This window comes from Alosa alosa, chromosome 4 (genome assembly GCF_017589495.1).
Source record: "Alosa alosa isolate M-15738 ecotype Scorff River chromosome 4, AALO_Geno_1.1, whole genome shotgun sequence".
Lineage (NCBI taxonomy): Eukaryota > Metazoa > Chordata > Actinopteri > Clupeiformes > Clupeidae > Alosa > Alosa alosa.
In genome coordinates this window covers 9,716,611-9,733,175 of record NC_063192.1, presented here as the reverse complement: position 1 = coordinate 9,733,175, position 16,565 = coordinate 9,716,611, and the positions used below count along the sequence as shown (strand labels likewise).

The 16,565-nt window shown below is 41.6% G+C and overlaps 1 protein-coding gene across 4 annotated transcripts; it reads right to left on the bottom strand.

Moving 5' to 3' along the window:
- Window positions 1-63: 63 nt before the first annotated feature.
- rbp7a (retinol binding protein 7a, cellular) lies at window positions 64-16,491 on the bottom strand. Of its 4 annotated transcripts, none has more exons than XM_048241701.1 (5): window positions 16,415-16,491; window positions 15,031-15,171; window positions 14,228-14,411; window positions 13,494-13,627; window positions 1,411-3,902 (listed from the first exon to the last, which is right to left on the bottom strand). In XM_048241701.1, exons 2-5 carry the CDS (start codon window positions 15,143-15,145, stop codon window positions 3,508-3,510), a joined length of 828 nt encoding a protein of 275 aa, XP_048097658.1. In that variant the 5' UTR covers window positions 15,146-15,171; window positions 16,415-16,491; the 3' UTR covers window positions 1,411-3,507. The 4 variants fall into 4 exon arrangements, with proteins under 4 accessions (XP_048097661.1, XP_048097658.1, XP_048097659.1 ...); XM_048241702.1 differs by lacking the exon at window positions 16,415-16,491 and adding an exon at window positions 16,215-16,401; XM_048241703.1 differs by lacking the exon at window positions 16,415-16,491 and adding an exon at window positions 15,665-15,886.
- Between the last annotated feature and the right edge of the window lie 74 nt (window positions 16,492-16,565).

The following is a 16,565-nucleotide window of genomic DNA, read 5'->3' as shown; positions in this document are numbered from 1 at the left end:
TGAACTCGCCGCTGGAGCATAATTGGTGTGGTGAAGCCTTGCGCACGCGCATTTCTGCTGAATAGGATGCCCTATGAGTGCCCAAAAAGCGTTGCAATATGGCCGCCGAGTGGAGGGACTTGCCTGTACTTTGCATGTACTCACAAGATATGATCAGTGCCTGATATTATCACTTATAAGTAGGTACAGCAGTGTGCTTCCTGTCTCTGAAACACCTTGGATAGAGAACATTAAGTTCACACATCCGTTTACATCCTCAGCCTATTGTATGGATTTAAATAACAGAGTTTTTTTTTTTTTTTTTTTATCAATCTTCTCCCTGTGGAAGGGCATTCCTTTTGAAAACTTGTTTGCAGACCTCATTCTCACAGTACAGCTCCTAGTAGAGAACCAGAAAGGGAAAATATTTTGGTATTGTTTTCATCAGAAGACAAGTGTGTATACAAGGAAGCAATAACATAAGATAAGATGTCATGTTGTGTATACCAGGTGTAATTTATCGTCCTCAATCCAGTGGGCCCAGCCACGGCTTTTCTTCTCTCCCTCCTGAGTGCAGAACAGTCTATTCCCTTGCCATGTCACCAGTGACTGCAAAGTACAGAGACCATCATGATTATCTTGGTTTGAATTATTAAATCATGCATGCAAAAAAAAAGAACCGAACATATAAGAAAGGATATTCATTGTACCTTGCAGTGTCTATTGTCCAAGCCTTTGGTGAATTCTTCAAATTCTTGGCCCACTCTGAAGGAGAATGTGTAGTTTCTGAAGGTGGTGAGGGTCTTGATAATGTAGACATCCTCCTTCTGCTCTATTACTTTCCTCTGTTTTAGTCTCAAGGCGATTTTGCGCATGGCGATGCCAATCCCTGTGGGAAGAGGTACCGTTAAAACCAGAGCAAAGGACACAAATCCTTTACCCTTGTACCTACAAACTGATAAATGAAGAAACTTCCCAACACCACGAGCTGAAACTTAATCTCAATCATGATTTTTTAAAGTCACTTATATGCATTGCATTGCATCCATCATTCGGATGGACTGAGGGATTCTTCCAGGCCTATTTGGTTGTAATTTCATAATACTCAAAAATAGTATTGCCATAGTAAAAAAAACAAAACAATGTACAGTTGTTGTACAAGCTGTAATGTTCCGGAACATCTCCACAATTGATTTATAAGGAAAGAAAAACATTGTACGGTAATTGTGACGATGACAGTTGATGCTTATCTGGACTGCCTATACACTATTTCTGTTACTCACATTAATTTACACACGTCACACATGTCCTTCTAGGATAACATAAATATGCTTTTAGACTTATTTATGATGTAATTGTTAAAGTTAGATTAAAATGTGAAATTTATAGTGCATAGTGCACATCTACTCAACATATCAAATAATGCATTTGTTAATGTAACTTTTTTATTTTTTTACCAATGCCGCATTTTGCATAGTAAATTCAAAGACAATGTGGCTGAGAATTTGTTTCTGTTCATTCTACTTTATACTAATGTATCAGGTAAACACATAATATATGCAAAACAAATTGTGCTCCAACATGATTTTACTCTCTTTACAAATTAAGCACGAAAACTATACTCACCCAATGCGATCATGTATCCATCAAAGTTGACATTGCTAATCAACTCCCAGGTCCCGCAAAGAATAGGTGGCATTTTTAATAAAATGTGTGCACAAGGGTAATCGAGACCACCACCTTACTAGGTTATTGCTGAATCTGATTCTCACTTTCAGTGTAAAGCCTTTTTATCTTCACCTAAGTGGGAGGTGCTTTGGATTGATTAATTGACACTGGTGGCTGTGGCCCCTGTCCAGGTGAACTTTTTTTACAAACAGGAAATAAACTTGTCTGACTTGTCTATGAACTGTTGTCAAGAAACATACGAATAGGAATATAGGAATCTTGCAAAGCATCTATATATGTACCCTGAGTAGAATGTTTTTTTTTTTTTTTTTTTTTTAAATACAATTCAGTTTGGACAAATCTGCAGCAAATGTACTCCCAAAGTGTGACTTTGCATTTATTTAAAGCGAAAACGCCAAATTTGCTTTCAGCTAATCTCAAAACGTGCAAGTTGACAAAAACTTGTTTTTGGCACACATGCTAACAACATGGTCTGACAGACCTGGCTAGCTCTAAATGAAAGATGTGTTTTTTTTCCTGCAGATAAAGAAGTATAAGAATGGAATGAAATCTGTCAGCAACAAGCACAGGTCAAACAGCAACAAGCAATCTGGCTAGATGGGTCTTGTCACCTGCAGTGACAGGTGTGGAAAAATACAAGCACAGCACAAACCCCAACCCCCAAACATCCAGGGAAGCTGTTGTGAAATCTACCATTATCTTCTCTGGTGTTTTGCCCATGGTTGTTCTCTTGAGATCTCATTTTATTCACCACCATTATGTTAGTTTCGCTCAGATAAACACATACTATTTTGCTAAGAGAAACACGAATGCATTTATGCAATTCAATGGAAAATGTGTATAAATGGACACTGATGAAGGGCCATTGTCTGGGGAGATCATATTTAAGTAGAATAAAGAGGGCATAGAATAAAGTAATCAAGTGTAAGTGGGCATAGGATAGTGTAATCAATGGTGATGGTCCGGAATAGGCCTGTCATTTACATGTCTTAGAGATAAGAAACATTTCTGCAATTTCTCAGCCATTCTCTATCTGCTTGATCAGACTTGGTGATAAGTCATGCTCATGTCACAACTTTGATAAGAGTATATTTGTGCACTGATCACTGATCAAATTGTTTCCAGTTTTAAAGGAGTTATCCTTTCACAGCAACACAGCAACTTTTTGTTGTCCCCAGAGTTAGATAAGAGAATCATTAAAACTAGCCTATAGTTAAAAGGGAGCTTTAGTCTAACTAGTGTAACCCCCTTCCAGTGAATTACACTAAGCTAGGCTAACAGTGTCAAATTGGGGGAAGGATATGTATCCTCTTATCTTTTGGGGTTGATGGAAAATAAGCATAATTCCCAAAAAGTTGACTTGTTCCTTTAACCAAATTAAGCACAGATTTTTACATTCAATTCACACATACATCTTAGTTATTAGTTCTTGGTTAGTTCTTAGTTAGTCAGACTAATCATTTTCATAGGGCTGTATAAAGTCAGTTCTAAATTCAAATGTAAATGATAATAATGTCTTAATGTCTATTATACATGTGATCATTATCATTGTTTGGCTCTGGAGAAAGAAGTCACAGTCAGGTCATTGTGCCTGTTCTTCAGCAATACATTTCCTTTACAGTTATATGCATTGTAAACAGAAACACTGAATTCAAACCACTTGACCAGAACACCAGTTATTCATTTCATAAAATACTTCATTCAGCAGACCTATAGCCTTAGACTTCCAGTCGTTTTCTTTGCTCTGTAGTAAACATAACACAAGGCAGTTGTGACTCGAATACAGTCAAGTATTTCTGAGAGGTCCCATAAGGACCTTTTGGGTCTTCTGTCCCCTTCTCATGAAGTAGTGCTGTATCTCTGCAGGGGTGCAAGAGTGACCCCAGCATTTTTCTTCTCACTCTCGGCACTGTAGAGGCCCCTCTCCTGGATGTAGCGGAGCACGGGGTCCGGCAGCAGGTAGCGGACACTCTGCCCGCGCCGCAGAGCCCGACGTACATGCGTGGCCGAGATGTCGTTGGTTACCCACTCGCGTGTAACAAAGATGTTTTTGCGGTTCTCCCATAGCACGTCTGACTGCTGGATGAAGTGCTCTGCGTCGCTGTCGCCCCTTGTGATGCAGACGATGCCGTAGCGGCTCACGATCTCAGCAATGTCTTCAGGTTTCCAGAGGTTGGGGACGCCAAAGGATTCCAGCACGTCTGCCCCACACAGCAGCTTCAGCTGGGGCATGTCTGAGGACAAAACAGCAAATACATTTCCATTTAAAGTGAACTGTTGGTCTTGCTCAGTGCCAATAAAAAGTATTCACCCACCTTGGATATTTCCCCTTTTAATGCTTTTCTAAGTGGAATATTGATCCATTTAAATTGGTCTTTTTTTACAATAATTTACAAAAAATCCCTCTTTAATGTTAAAATGAAAGCAAATTTCTACAACCCCAAATCAGAAAAAGTTAAAATGGAAATAAAAAACAGAATGTGAGGATAAACAAACCCCGTAAACCCATATTTAGCTGCAAGGACATAGACAACATATCAAATGTTGAAAATGAAAAAATGGAACAAATGGAAAATATATGTTCATTTTACATTTGATGCCAGCAACATCAAATGATGACAGCAACAATATATATTTACCACTGTGCTGCTTCACCTTTTGACAAATGCTTCACATTTGACAACATTCTGTAAATGAACTAAGGATACCAATTGCTAGAGTTTTGAGAATGAATTGTTATCCCATTCCAGCACGGTATAGGATTTCAGCTGTACAGTATGGGGTGTTTTTCATTCCATAACGCACCAAATTTAAAAAGGTCTAGACTTCAGGCAGGCCATTTTAGCACCTTTATCCCCTTTCTCTATGGAGAAATACTGTTTAAATATGTTCAGAATTTTGCCAATGTTTTATTGAAATATTCAAGGTCTTCCCTGAAAAAGACATTGCATTGATGGTAGTATATGTTGCTCAAAAACTGTAACATCATTCAGAATTGATTGTGCCATGCCAGATGTGCAAGATGCCCATGCTGTAGGCACTAATGCACCTCCACACCGTCATAGATTCTGAGTTTTGAACTGAGCACTATAACAAGTTGGATAAGTTGAAAATGGCCTGAGTGCAGTGAATTTGTAGTATAGTAATATAAAGACACCTGTGTCTGAAAGGTCCAGTTACTGGTCAATCAGTCAATCAATCAATCTCCTGGCTATAATTCCACCATGAAGGCAAAAGAACACTCCAAACAACTCAGAGAAAAGCTTATTGAAAAGTGAGGGGACGGATACAAAAATACAAAATAAAATTTGAATCACTGAACATCCCCTGGAGTTCAGTGAAATCCATTACTAAGGAATTTAAGGAATGTAAGGAATATGGCAAATGTGCAAATCTACCAAGAGCAGGTCATCACCACAAATGGATTGACCATTCAAGAAGAAAAGTGATGGGGGGAGGCCACCAAGGCACCCTTCAGGTTTCAGAAGAAATACTTGTTAGTAAAACCTGCTGTTAGAACTAAACATGGTGAAGCAGCTTTTAGTTGCTTCACAGTTAAGCTCTGGAACCAACTTTCAGATGACATCTAAGTTGCCCCAACTGTAGCCAATTTCAAATCTAGACTTAAGACCAAACTTTTCTCAGATGCTTTCTGCTAACTGGTGAAATGCTCATTGCCCATTTCACAGAGCACTCTTCAGGTGAGTACTATTGTTCCTTGTAGTACTATTGCGGTCCTTAATGGATTTTGTGAAGTACAACCCCAAAAAAGAAAAAGTTGGGACGTTGTGTAAAATGTGAATAAAAACAGAATGTAATAATCTGCAACTTTCTTAAACTCATATTTCGTTGCAAAAAGGACACAGACAACATATCAAATGTTGAAAATGACAAATTTGACCATTTCATGGAAAATGTATGTTAATTTCGAATTGTTGTTTGAAACATGTTTCAAAAAAAGTTGGGACAGGGCTAACAAAATGCTAGAAAAGTTGTGTAATGATAAAGAAAACAAAACAAGGAATATTTCACAACTAATTAAGGTAACTGGCAACACGATTGGATATGAAAAAGAGCATCCCAGAGAGGCAGGGTCCCTTAGAAGTAAAGATGTAGGGGTATTCTTCACTCTGTGTAAACCTATGTGCACAAATGATGAAACAATGTATTTTTTTACTGTTTCTTAAGATGCAATTGTGAAGTATTTGGGGAGTTCATCATCTACAGGACATAATTATTAAAACATTTAGAGAATCCAGAGAAATCTTAGCAAACAAGGGAAAGAGCTGAAAAACAAATTGAATGGCCATGGTCTTTTGGACCTCAGATGGCACTGCATCAACACCAGACCTGTTTCCAGACCTGTCATTGTTGGGGCCCAGGAAAACCTCTGATAGCTATTGTCTATGTGCACAATTTGATACTCAATTCAAAACTGCAGCCAAGATTGTAACAGTCAAAACAGCCAACATTGTATTGAGACAGGATACAGAAAATACCACCATCTTATCTGGGCCTAAAATGGACTGAGGTAACATGGAAAAAGGCCCTGTGTTTATACCAATCAAAATTTGCCATTTTTTTGAAAATCATGGACTCATCTGGGCTAAAGAGGAGAGGGCCTATTCAAGTATCCAACCTATCCAACTTGTTTTAGTGTTTAGTTCAAAACCCAACATCTATGATGGTGTGGAGGAGCATTAGTGCCTACAGCATGGTCATATTGTACATTTGGCAAAGCACAATCAATTCTGAATGATGTATACAGGTTTTGAGCAACATATACTCCCATCCAGGCAATGTATTTTCCAGGGAAGACCTTGAATATTTCAGGAAAACAATGGCAAAATTAATTCTGCACATATTGAAATAGTATTTCTCCACAGAGGAAGAGTCCAGGGGCTAAAATGACCTGTCTGCAGTCCAGATTTGTCAAATTAGGTGCATAATGGAATGACTAAGAATACCCCATGCTGTTGAGCAACTGAAATCCTATATCGGGACGGCGGGGAGTAATGGGAAAAAATGTCACTCTTAAAACTAGTAACTGGTCTCCTCAGTTCCTAAACATTTACAATATTTTGTTAATTGAAGAGTTGAAGCAGCACAGTGGTAAACATGCTCCTGTCCCAACTTTTTTTGAAACATGCTGCTGGCATCAAATTCAAAATTAACATATATTTACCATGAAATAGTCCAAATTTTCATTTTCAACATTTGATATATTGTCTATGTCCTTTTTGCTGATAAATATTGGTTTACGAGACTTGTATATTATCACATTCTGTTTTTATTTGCAATTTACACAATGTCCCAACTTTTTCTGTTTTGGGGTTGTAGTTACCCTGTCATTCGACACAGAATAGAAAGAACGGGCATGGTCACTGAGGGTGTAATGACTATCTTGGGTGTTACCGCTCTACCAGGCTTCTCTGAAGCACTTTTCAGTTGTTAACTACTTTACTTGGGTGTTAACTACTACACTATTGGAATTATTGGGCCCTATCTGTCAGGCATTTTGGCCCTGAAAGGAAAGGTGTGTGCGCACAGGGCTACTTCAGGAATAATTAAGAGTGCTGCTGTTCAATGGGTGTTTGACTAGTATAGGATCATTATCACGGAGATACCAATTTTGAATCTGGGAAAGTCTTTTAGCTGAAATTTTAATTGATTCTGACCCATGGGTTATGTGTATTTGTGTCACATCATCCTGGGTGTGATTTTGTGCTGCTTTGAGATTGTCTGTTAAAGGCAATCTTTGTAACATGTCTGGAGTCCCTACCTGAACTAGTATTTGGCATAGTCCGAAATTCTGTGGTTTGTGGATTATCATTACCCAATTCACAGAGCACTCTTTGAGGTGAGTACTATTGTTCCTTGTAGTACTATTGCTGTCCATAGCTGGGCAAAGGGGGATTCTGTGAAGTAGTTGCCTTGTCATTCTAAACAGAATTGACAGAACGGGCATAGTCTGAGAGTATAATGGGTCGTTCTTTATGGCTCGGGCGTTACAGCTCTACTGAACCTCTGAGTGTTAACTAGGGGTGAACGATTTTGGAAAAAAATCTAATTGCGATTTTTCTCACCAATATTGCGATTGCGATGCGATTATTTTTAAGCTCTTTATCTTCTGTCTTATTCAACAAAGACAAGCAATTTATTATTCTATAGTATGACCAACACAAAATTAGATAAGTTAAACATAAACTGTTCTTTCCTGGAGCCTAGGCCTATGTTATGATGGCATTAGGTCATTGAATAAGATTGATGAATGAAATATTTTTTATTTAACTATTTTAATCACATTAGTAGACCTATATTTGTTGAACTTCCAGCCTTGTAAACATGATGAAAACATTATTCTTATACGCGTTTCTATTTTGTTTCTATTTACAATTTCATGTAGATATGATCTTCTTTCGTTAGTTAACAGTTAGGTCTACATGCAGTGGCACTGACCGCGGCTTCTCCTTGTCCTGTGCTCTCCATACGCTACGCACATGCACACACACGCCGCTCCTCTCCTCTGTAGGTTACTTGCGTGGAATCAGAACAAACTACTGTAGATTGTTGCAGCGCAAATAAATCTTGACGAATGACTGTTCATTTCGGTGTTAACTGAAGGTTAGCATCAACACCAGAGCATAACACGCGATGCATGCAAATTAACTAGTTTGTTCATATCACAACAAAGCCAATTGGGAGAAAAAACTCTTTAAACGGGCAAAGTTATCAGCAGTTAGCAGCATGTAGCCTAGAGCCTTAGCTGGTAAGCTAATGTTAGAATGTTAGTTGGTGGTTAGCTGTGTCAACTACTTGCGGATAACATTATGCATCAATGCATTCATTACCTGTGAGATGAAATGTTTGTGCCGCCAACCCCCTTGGATATCGCAAATCATTGTACTCCAGTAAACAAAGTCCCCAGTGCACAGGTGAATGGCTGCTGTGCAGCTTAAACAGTCGTGGATTTTTAATCGTCAGCTGGAAAAGTGAACGAAGTTACCAGCCAGAGTAGCAGCACAGGGGAATTATGAACTAGAACCAGGGACATGGCAGGTTTGAGCAAAATGTAATGAAGAGGTTTATTTTTAACCAAAGTAGCTCTACTGATCAGACCTAGGGGTGTGACTTTCGAAACCGACGTCTCGAATCAGTGTCGAGGCTTCGAAGCGCAAGTGTTTCGAAACACTGCTTCGAAACGTGGTTCAAAACAGCCATGTCATGTGATCACTGCTTCGAAACATCGTTCAAAATCCCCATGTCATGTGACCAAAGTTAAGTGAACCTTGGTGCATTTCACCGTGTCGGCAGAAGGCGTGCCAGCGTTCAATTAACAGTGTAGCTTTCTCTTATGCAATAACCATGATGGTGTAGTGGTTAGTGAGGGTGTCTTTACCGCGGTAGCCCAGGCTGCTCAAATGTTGTTCGATCCCGTTTGATTTGTAAGGTATTGTTTCAGATCATTATCTGTTTATGTTTTCTTACTTCACCATTAACCACACAGTTTCAACTAAACTCTCAGAATGGTCAAAAATCGAGAGTTTTTATAAGAAGAAAGTGATTTAGAGAACACAAAGTGGCAGCAATAAGACTCCTTTATTGTGACTTTTAGAATGGTCAAAACATAGTAAAGAAAATTTAGAGAAGACTAGTGGCCAATAAGACTCCCTTTATTGTGACTTCATGTGGTCTCCCATCCAGTAATTGACCAAGGGCATACTGCTTAGCTTTTGACAAAGACTGAACACAGGTAACACAGTGAGCCACAAACTTTAAAGACTGCATCTCTAATACGAAGCATTTGACAGATTTGTTTCACCCTAAACAGCTCTGAGGTGTCGGAATTGTTTCAAAGCTTCGGAACAATTCAGCACAATTGCTTCGAACGTTTCAGTGTTTCATAAAGCCTCGCTTTGCCCATCCCTAATCAGACCTTTCTTGACACTGTTAGCTGGTCCTCTTGTTTACGTTTTTTGCTTCTTCAGTGGTGGATGTGAAGAGTGGGTGGCGTCGGCGAAGCGCCAAGTATAAATCGTTTTGGTGGCGTCACATATTCGGCGTGTCGCAGCCTTTGCGGTTTGAAAATCGCGTTTCATCATATCGCGATATTATCGCAAATGCAATAAATCGTTCAGCCCTAGTGTTAACTAGTGTTAAATATGTCTCATTCGAATTCCATGCCATCACAGTGATCGCCCCAGCAAAACTCTCTCGTGCTGGTCATCTACCGCCCTCCAGGCCAACTAGGCGACTTTATTGACGAACTTGACACTCTGCTATCCTCCATCCCTGAGCATGACTGTCCGCTTCTTGTTCACCGGTGATATGAACATCCACTTAGATGCCCCAGGCTCAGCGGACTTTTGGCCCTGGTCCACTCCTTTGACCTCGAACTGGTTCAAAGCCCACCCGACTCACAAAGCTGGCAAAGAGCTTGACTTGATCTTCACTCGGAACTGCAGCACAGACACCCTCATGGTGACTCTCTCCATCTTTCTGACCACTTCTTCATCCAGTTCAACGTCAGCCTGTCAGAACAGCCTCCGGCTCCTCAGCCAATGGTCACGTTCTGCCGCAACATCCGAACCTGTCTCCAACGCACCTCTCCTCTGTGGTTGCCTCGGTCTACCTCCACTCAACACCTTCTCCTCTCTGGAGGTTAATGAAGCCACTGACTCGCTCTGCTCCACACTGACCCACCGTGTCTAGGCGAGCTGTGCCCTCTTACCACAAGGCCAGCTCGATCCAAACATTCTCATCCATGGCTAAATGATACCCTCCGATGCTTGGCGCACCAAACTCAGAGCCGCGGAGAGGAAATGGCACAAACCAAACTAGCTGGCGACCTCAAAACTACCAGACACTCCTGACCTCCTTCTCAGCCAGCATCACTGCTGCTAAGACTGCTTTCTACCATGACAAAATCAACAGCGCTACAGACACTCGAAAACTTTTCTCAACCTTCAAATCGCTACTCAACCCTGCCCAGCCTTACTGCAGATACCCTCGCCTCATTTTTTACAAACAAAGTGGCGGCAATCAGCAGTCAATTCTCTACATGCCCACTCAACGATCTGACTCAGATACGCGACTCCTACAACCTCTAGGGACTGCTGGAACATCTTTTCCGCATTCACGCCTCTCCGAGTGAAGTATCTAGACTCCTGACATGCAGCCGTCCCTACCACATGCTCGCTGGACCCTATATCTGAGTCTACTTCAGTCCATCAGCCCGACCATCGGCTCCAGCTATCACACATGTGATCAATGCCCTCGCTAACCTCCGGCACATTTCCAACAGCGTTCAAAATGGCCCGGTAACACTGTTACTTAAGAAAGCTTCTCTCAACCCTGCTCAAGTCGAGAACTACCGCCCTGTCTCACTCCTGCCTTTCCTATCCAAAGGCATTGAGCGAAAGCAGTCTCCAAACAGGTCTCTGACTTCCTTTCACAGAACAACCTTCTGGATCCAAATCAGTCTGGGTTCAAAAGCGGCCACTCTACCAAAGCGGCTCTGTTGTCTGTAACAGAAGCCTTAAAAGAAGCCAGGCGACCGCTTTCGGTCATCAGTACTCATTCTGCTTGACTTATCGGCTGCCTTTGACACAGTTAATCACCGCATCCTTCTCTCTAAACTCTCTAACATGGGAATCTCCGGTTCTGCTCTCTCCTGGTTTGAATCCTACCTCACAGGACGCTCGTTTAACACATCATGGCTTGGTCAGATATCTGCACCTCACCATCTCACCACAGGGGTCCCCCAGGGCTCAGTGCTGGGGCCCCTTCTCTTTGCTATCTACACCACCTCCTTGGGACAGATTATCTGTTCGCATAGCTTCTCATACCACTGCTATGCAGACGACACACAGCTCTATCTGTCCTTTCCACCTGATGACCCCTTGGTTTCAGCACGGATCTCGGATTGCCTCTCAGACATAGCTACATGGATGAAGGCACATCACCTCCAGCTGAACCTCTCAAAGACTGAACTGCTGGTCCTCCCAGCTAAACCTAGCATACATCACGACATCAACATCAAATTGGACTCCCTGTCTGTTTCACCTACCAGGACTGCAAAAAATCTAGGAGTTGTTCTCGACAACCAACTAAACTTCTCAGATCATGTTGCCTCAGTCGCCCGGTCATGCCGTTTCGCACTCTACAACATACGGAAAATCAGGACTTACTTGACTCAAGATGCTACCCAACTTCTGGTTCAGGCAATAGTCATCTCACGACTTCGACTACTGCAATGCCCTCCTGACAGGTCTCCCAGCCTGCGCAATGAAACCACTTCAGATGATCCAGAACGCGGGCGGGCGCACCTGGTCTACAACCAACCCAAAAGGGCACGTTACCCGCTGCTCATCCAGCTACACTGGCTACCTATGGCGCCCGCATCAAATTCAAGGCTCTAGCGCTTGCCTACAAAGTAGTCTCGGTTCTGCTCCCACCTACTTGAATGCCCTCATACAGACATACTCTACCTCCAGACCTTCACGGCTCCTCAGACGAGCGACGTCTAGCTCTACCACCGGGTGCGCTCAAGCCAATCAAACTTTTCTCATCTGTTGTTCCTCGTTGGTGGAACACACTGCCAGCTCCTACAAGGGCAGAGACATCCTTCTCCATTTTCAGAAAACTCCTGAAGACCCAGCTCTTTAGAGAACATCTCCTCTCATAGCAACACTTACAACAAGTCTTACTGATCCTAGCACTCACCAGCCGTCTCAAACTGACAAGTAACTGTTAAAAACAGCACTCACTGATGCACTTATTCTTACTGTACTCTAATGTTTTTAAATTGTCCTCTAATGTTTTAAATTGTCCTAAAATTGTTGAGAACTGCTCTAAAACTTAAACTGTTTACTATGTTGTTAGTCGCTTTGGCTAAAAAGCGTCAGCCAAATGTAATGTAATGTAATGTAATGTAATTTACTGTCCAGCAAGACAATGAGCCGAAGCATACAATGAAAACTACACAGAAATTATTTTAAGACAACAAGGTAAATGTTCTGAGTGGCTGAGTGGCCGAGTCAAAGTCCAGACCTCAATCCTATAGAAAATCTGTGGCTGTACTTAAAAAGGGTTATTCACACCCAATCCCCTTCCAGCCTGAGAGAGCTTGAGCAGTTTTGCGAAGAAAAATGGAGTAAAATTGCAGTATCCAGATGTGCAAGCCTAATTGAGACCTATCTACACAGGCTCCATGCTTTAATTGTGGCCAAAGGTGCATCTGCTAAATAATTTAAGGGGGTGAATATTTATGCAATCACTTATTTTGCATTACATATCTTTAATTAATTAACATTACTTTGTAGAAATCTGTGTTTACTTTGACATTAAAGAGGAGATTTTTGTAAATTATGGTAAAAAAGGGCAAAATTCCATTTATAAAAGCTGTAAAAGGGAAAATATCCAAGGGGGGTGATTACTTTTTATAGCCACTGTATGTATCTTGCTATGGTTATATCACCGTTTGGCTAAATCATATATGGTGCAGGATGGATTTATGGACGGCGGCCTCTCATTCCTTATTTAAACCCCTCTTACTAAATACAATATGTTTTCATTTAAGGTCACAATATGCTTCTTGTAAGTGAACGTTATGCAATACAATGTAGCAATGTAGCAAACGCACACCCTGTACCCATTGTAAGGTCATTAGGACACTGCATTGTCAGTGCCCTAATTTCACATAGCACCAGACAGGTTACACATGGGGTAATAAACACTTGGTCCAGAACGATGTCACTATGCACTGTATTTTACATAAACAACTTATGCAAGCAATAGTAATTATGACAGCGGGGCTTGATCACCTTTTCTTGTTGAACAACCAGAGGAGCCCTGAACCATACACTCAGGTTCCTCTAGTCGTTTTCTTTTAAAAGACTTCACCGTGTCCACCTCATCATCGTTCTGCAGCGTAGTTAACAACTCCGAATGGTGATGCCTGGAAGAATCCAAAAGCGACACAGCATCAGATAGATGATGTGGCTCTGTGTCTCACCTTTTTACACAAATTTGCATCACTTCTTCATCACATGGAATTACAGATAAGATTTATAAGCACACTGAGGTAAAATGACTACAAATTGCTCTGTGGTGCAGGACAGTGCAGAGTGAAAAAGTAAGAAAAGTTTACAGGCATTTTTTGCCAGGATTGTGCATGCTTTGTAGGTAGATCACTAGTTCTAGACTAAAACTTGTTCCCGCTCCTTTTGGCTAAACACAGTTTGTACAAATGATCCATGAATAGTACTTCTATCACTTTTGCAGACAACAATGGCAACAATTGGCAACAACAGTGTATACAAATGAAATTCTTAGAGTTACAGAGTTCTTTCTATGTGTTGTTCACGATAACAATATCGGCTGCAGACATGTTCAAGTGCTCACAAAAACAATGGGTGATCTCTTGGCACCACACACCCACTGAATAATAACAGTACCCAAAGCCAGCAGGTGTTGCTGGCATACAATCACAGAGCAACAGTTTTTGTGCATTGAAACACCATCTCACAAGTCACATCTGCTAAAAAGAAAGCCTTACCTCACAACTTTCGCCGTCTCCACCCACTCAGATTGCTGGCTCTCCCAGTCGTTGACACGGATCCAGCCTGAGCTCTCTGTGGCCAGCCGGGCCATCTGCACCCTGTGATGGGCCTCAATCAGACCCTTCTTCTTGTACGCATCCCCAACTGGAGAAATTAAACCTTGCACGACCTTGTACTTGCCTGAGATGGGAGCAAACCAAAGAAGCACAGGTCTATGAATTGTTTAGATCTATGATCTTGCATGTGAATATACTGCAGTAGTGGCAGCTTTTAGTTAACCTGACTTTCGCCAGATGAATTTTGTTCCGCCTAGCTCCACTCACATCCATCTGGGATCGCTTCCGTTGGGAGTGATTTCGGCACCAGATTTTATGGTAGATCCCATCAGGACGCAGGGCGGGAGTTTCATAGTTGTGACGTAGCAGAGAAGCGACTGTGAGACTGTTTTGATTCAGACAACGCATCGAGGAAGCAAGCGTCTCGGGTTGGCTTCGATGTGAGTGGTTGAAGTAGCACATCAATAAAGATGACGGACAAGTGGCTTATCCAATCATATGCAAGGATTTTTTATAAGGCCCAGCCTTCTGAAATACCTCTCCAATGGAGCGATCCCAGATGGACGAGTGGAGCTAGGCGAAGCGAAATTCATCTGGCGAGAGTCAAGTTAGCTTTTAGTAGTGGCAAGGCAATTGCGTCCTTTCTCTTGTGACAGTCAATTGATTTATAGTCCCATTCAAAAACAAATACATAGCGAATGTAATGAAATCAATCTAAGGTATCAAAGACATAGTGTAAATACCTGTGTCCTCAAGGTGGTCCCGAGCCAGCTCAAACATTCTCAAGTGCATATTGGTAATGGGGTTGAATGAACCACAAGCCAGCAGGACAATTTTGATTCTCTCCATTGGCTCCATCGTGCAGATTTAGGCACTAGGAAGACCTAAAAAAAACACAGAAAAAGCTAATCCTGACATTTTTCAATGCATGCACACAATAAAACTCATTAATTATTACACAATCCCCGACACAGCCCGGACTTCAGCAGCTGAATTTTCTGATTGGTTGACAATTGTGGAACAAATGTAACCTGTCGACAGTTTTGAGCGTGCACACAGATGAAGTTGAGCGAGCGCGACAGATATCTCCTGAGTGAGCGAGCCATAGCAAGCGGAGGAACAGTTTATGTGAGCACATACAGTGAAACTGAAAGAAAAGGGGCTGATGTTGCACATACATATTAATATTAGCAAACAGGCAAAGACATTTGTGGAGCACAACATAGATTCCTGTTTGCTCAACTACATGTTTTTTGTGCTCGAGTTTCATTTTTCCTCAAAATATAATTTGTGTGCTCGCTCAAAATATTTTTCTGCGCTCAAATTGTGCTACTGGTCGCTCATAAAAGTGGAACAAATGTAACTCCTAGTCCATACCATAGCAGTTTCAGGATGAAATCTTATCATGATCACCACCAGGGCGCACTGTAGAGCTAAAACTAAAGGTCCCCATGAAAGGAAAAAAGAAACAAGACACTTCTCCAAAGTGTAGGCTTCAGTAACTACAGGATACCATGTCAAGAACTTCACTAAATGATTCGACGTTAACCTTAGCGTTTCTAGCAACTTGTAGCTGAGGCCAAGGCATTTTAGTAATCGAGGATATTTGGTTACACTGGTCGTTTCATAGACAGTAAAAGTCTAGAGTGATTTAGCGCCAGGTTCTTCACAAACGTGCGGTGTAGTGTCAGGCCGCACCCCGACCCAGTCACGAACGGCTCTGCTCACTGGGAGCCGGGGGGCCGACTACTCCAGATTACCGAAGCACTTATGAGGCGCATGGGTATCAGGGAGGTGTTCTGACGAGGCGTTCAGTCACAAGCCCGCTATGGTAGCTTTGCGCCAGCGGCTCCTCAGCCAAGCGCACGAACCAAATGTCTGAACCTGTTCCTCTCGCACATTGCAACACGGGTAGGGTAAAACTAACCTGTCTCGCGGCGGTCAACCACAGTTGGCAGTAGGTTGTTCAACAACGAATCTCAAAAAGTAACATCCTCTTACTTTGGGACACTCACTTTTTGAAGAATAATTTGGGACACTAAACTGCACGTATATCTGTAAGATTATTGTATTTCAGGGGAAAGGGATAAACCAGGTAAATCGTTTTATTTGCAAAGCACAACTCACCGTGGGACACCATTTGTACTCTTCCTCTATGCAATAAAGATTATTCTTATTGGACACACTCTGCTGTATAGATCAATCGGATTGGTTTTCACGTTTAAAACTTCCATACGTTCTCAAAGTCATGTGTGCATGACTGTCGCTACAACCCTTC

Coding starts and splice junctions, on each gene's coding strand:
- rbp7a (XM_048241701.1), bottom strand. CDS start 15,145: ATGGAGCCAATGGAGAGAATCAAAATTGTCCTGCTGGCTTGTGGTTCA. Junction 13,628..14,227: donor GAGACGGCGAAAGTTGTGAG/GTAAGGCTTTCT, acceptor GGATTCTTCCAG/GCATCACCATTCGGAGTTGT. Junction 3,903..13,493: donor TGGTTGTTCAACAAGAAAAG/GTGATCAAGCCC, acceptor TTTTGTCCTCAG/ACATGCCCCAGCTGAAGCTG.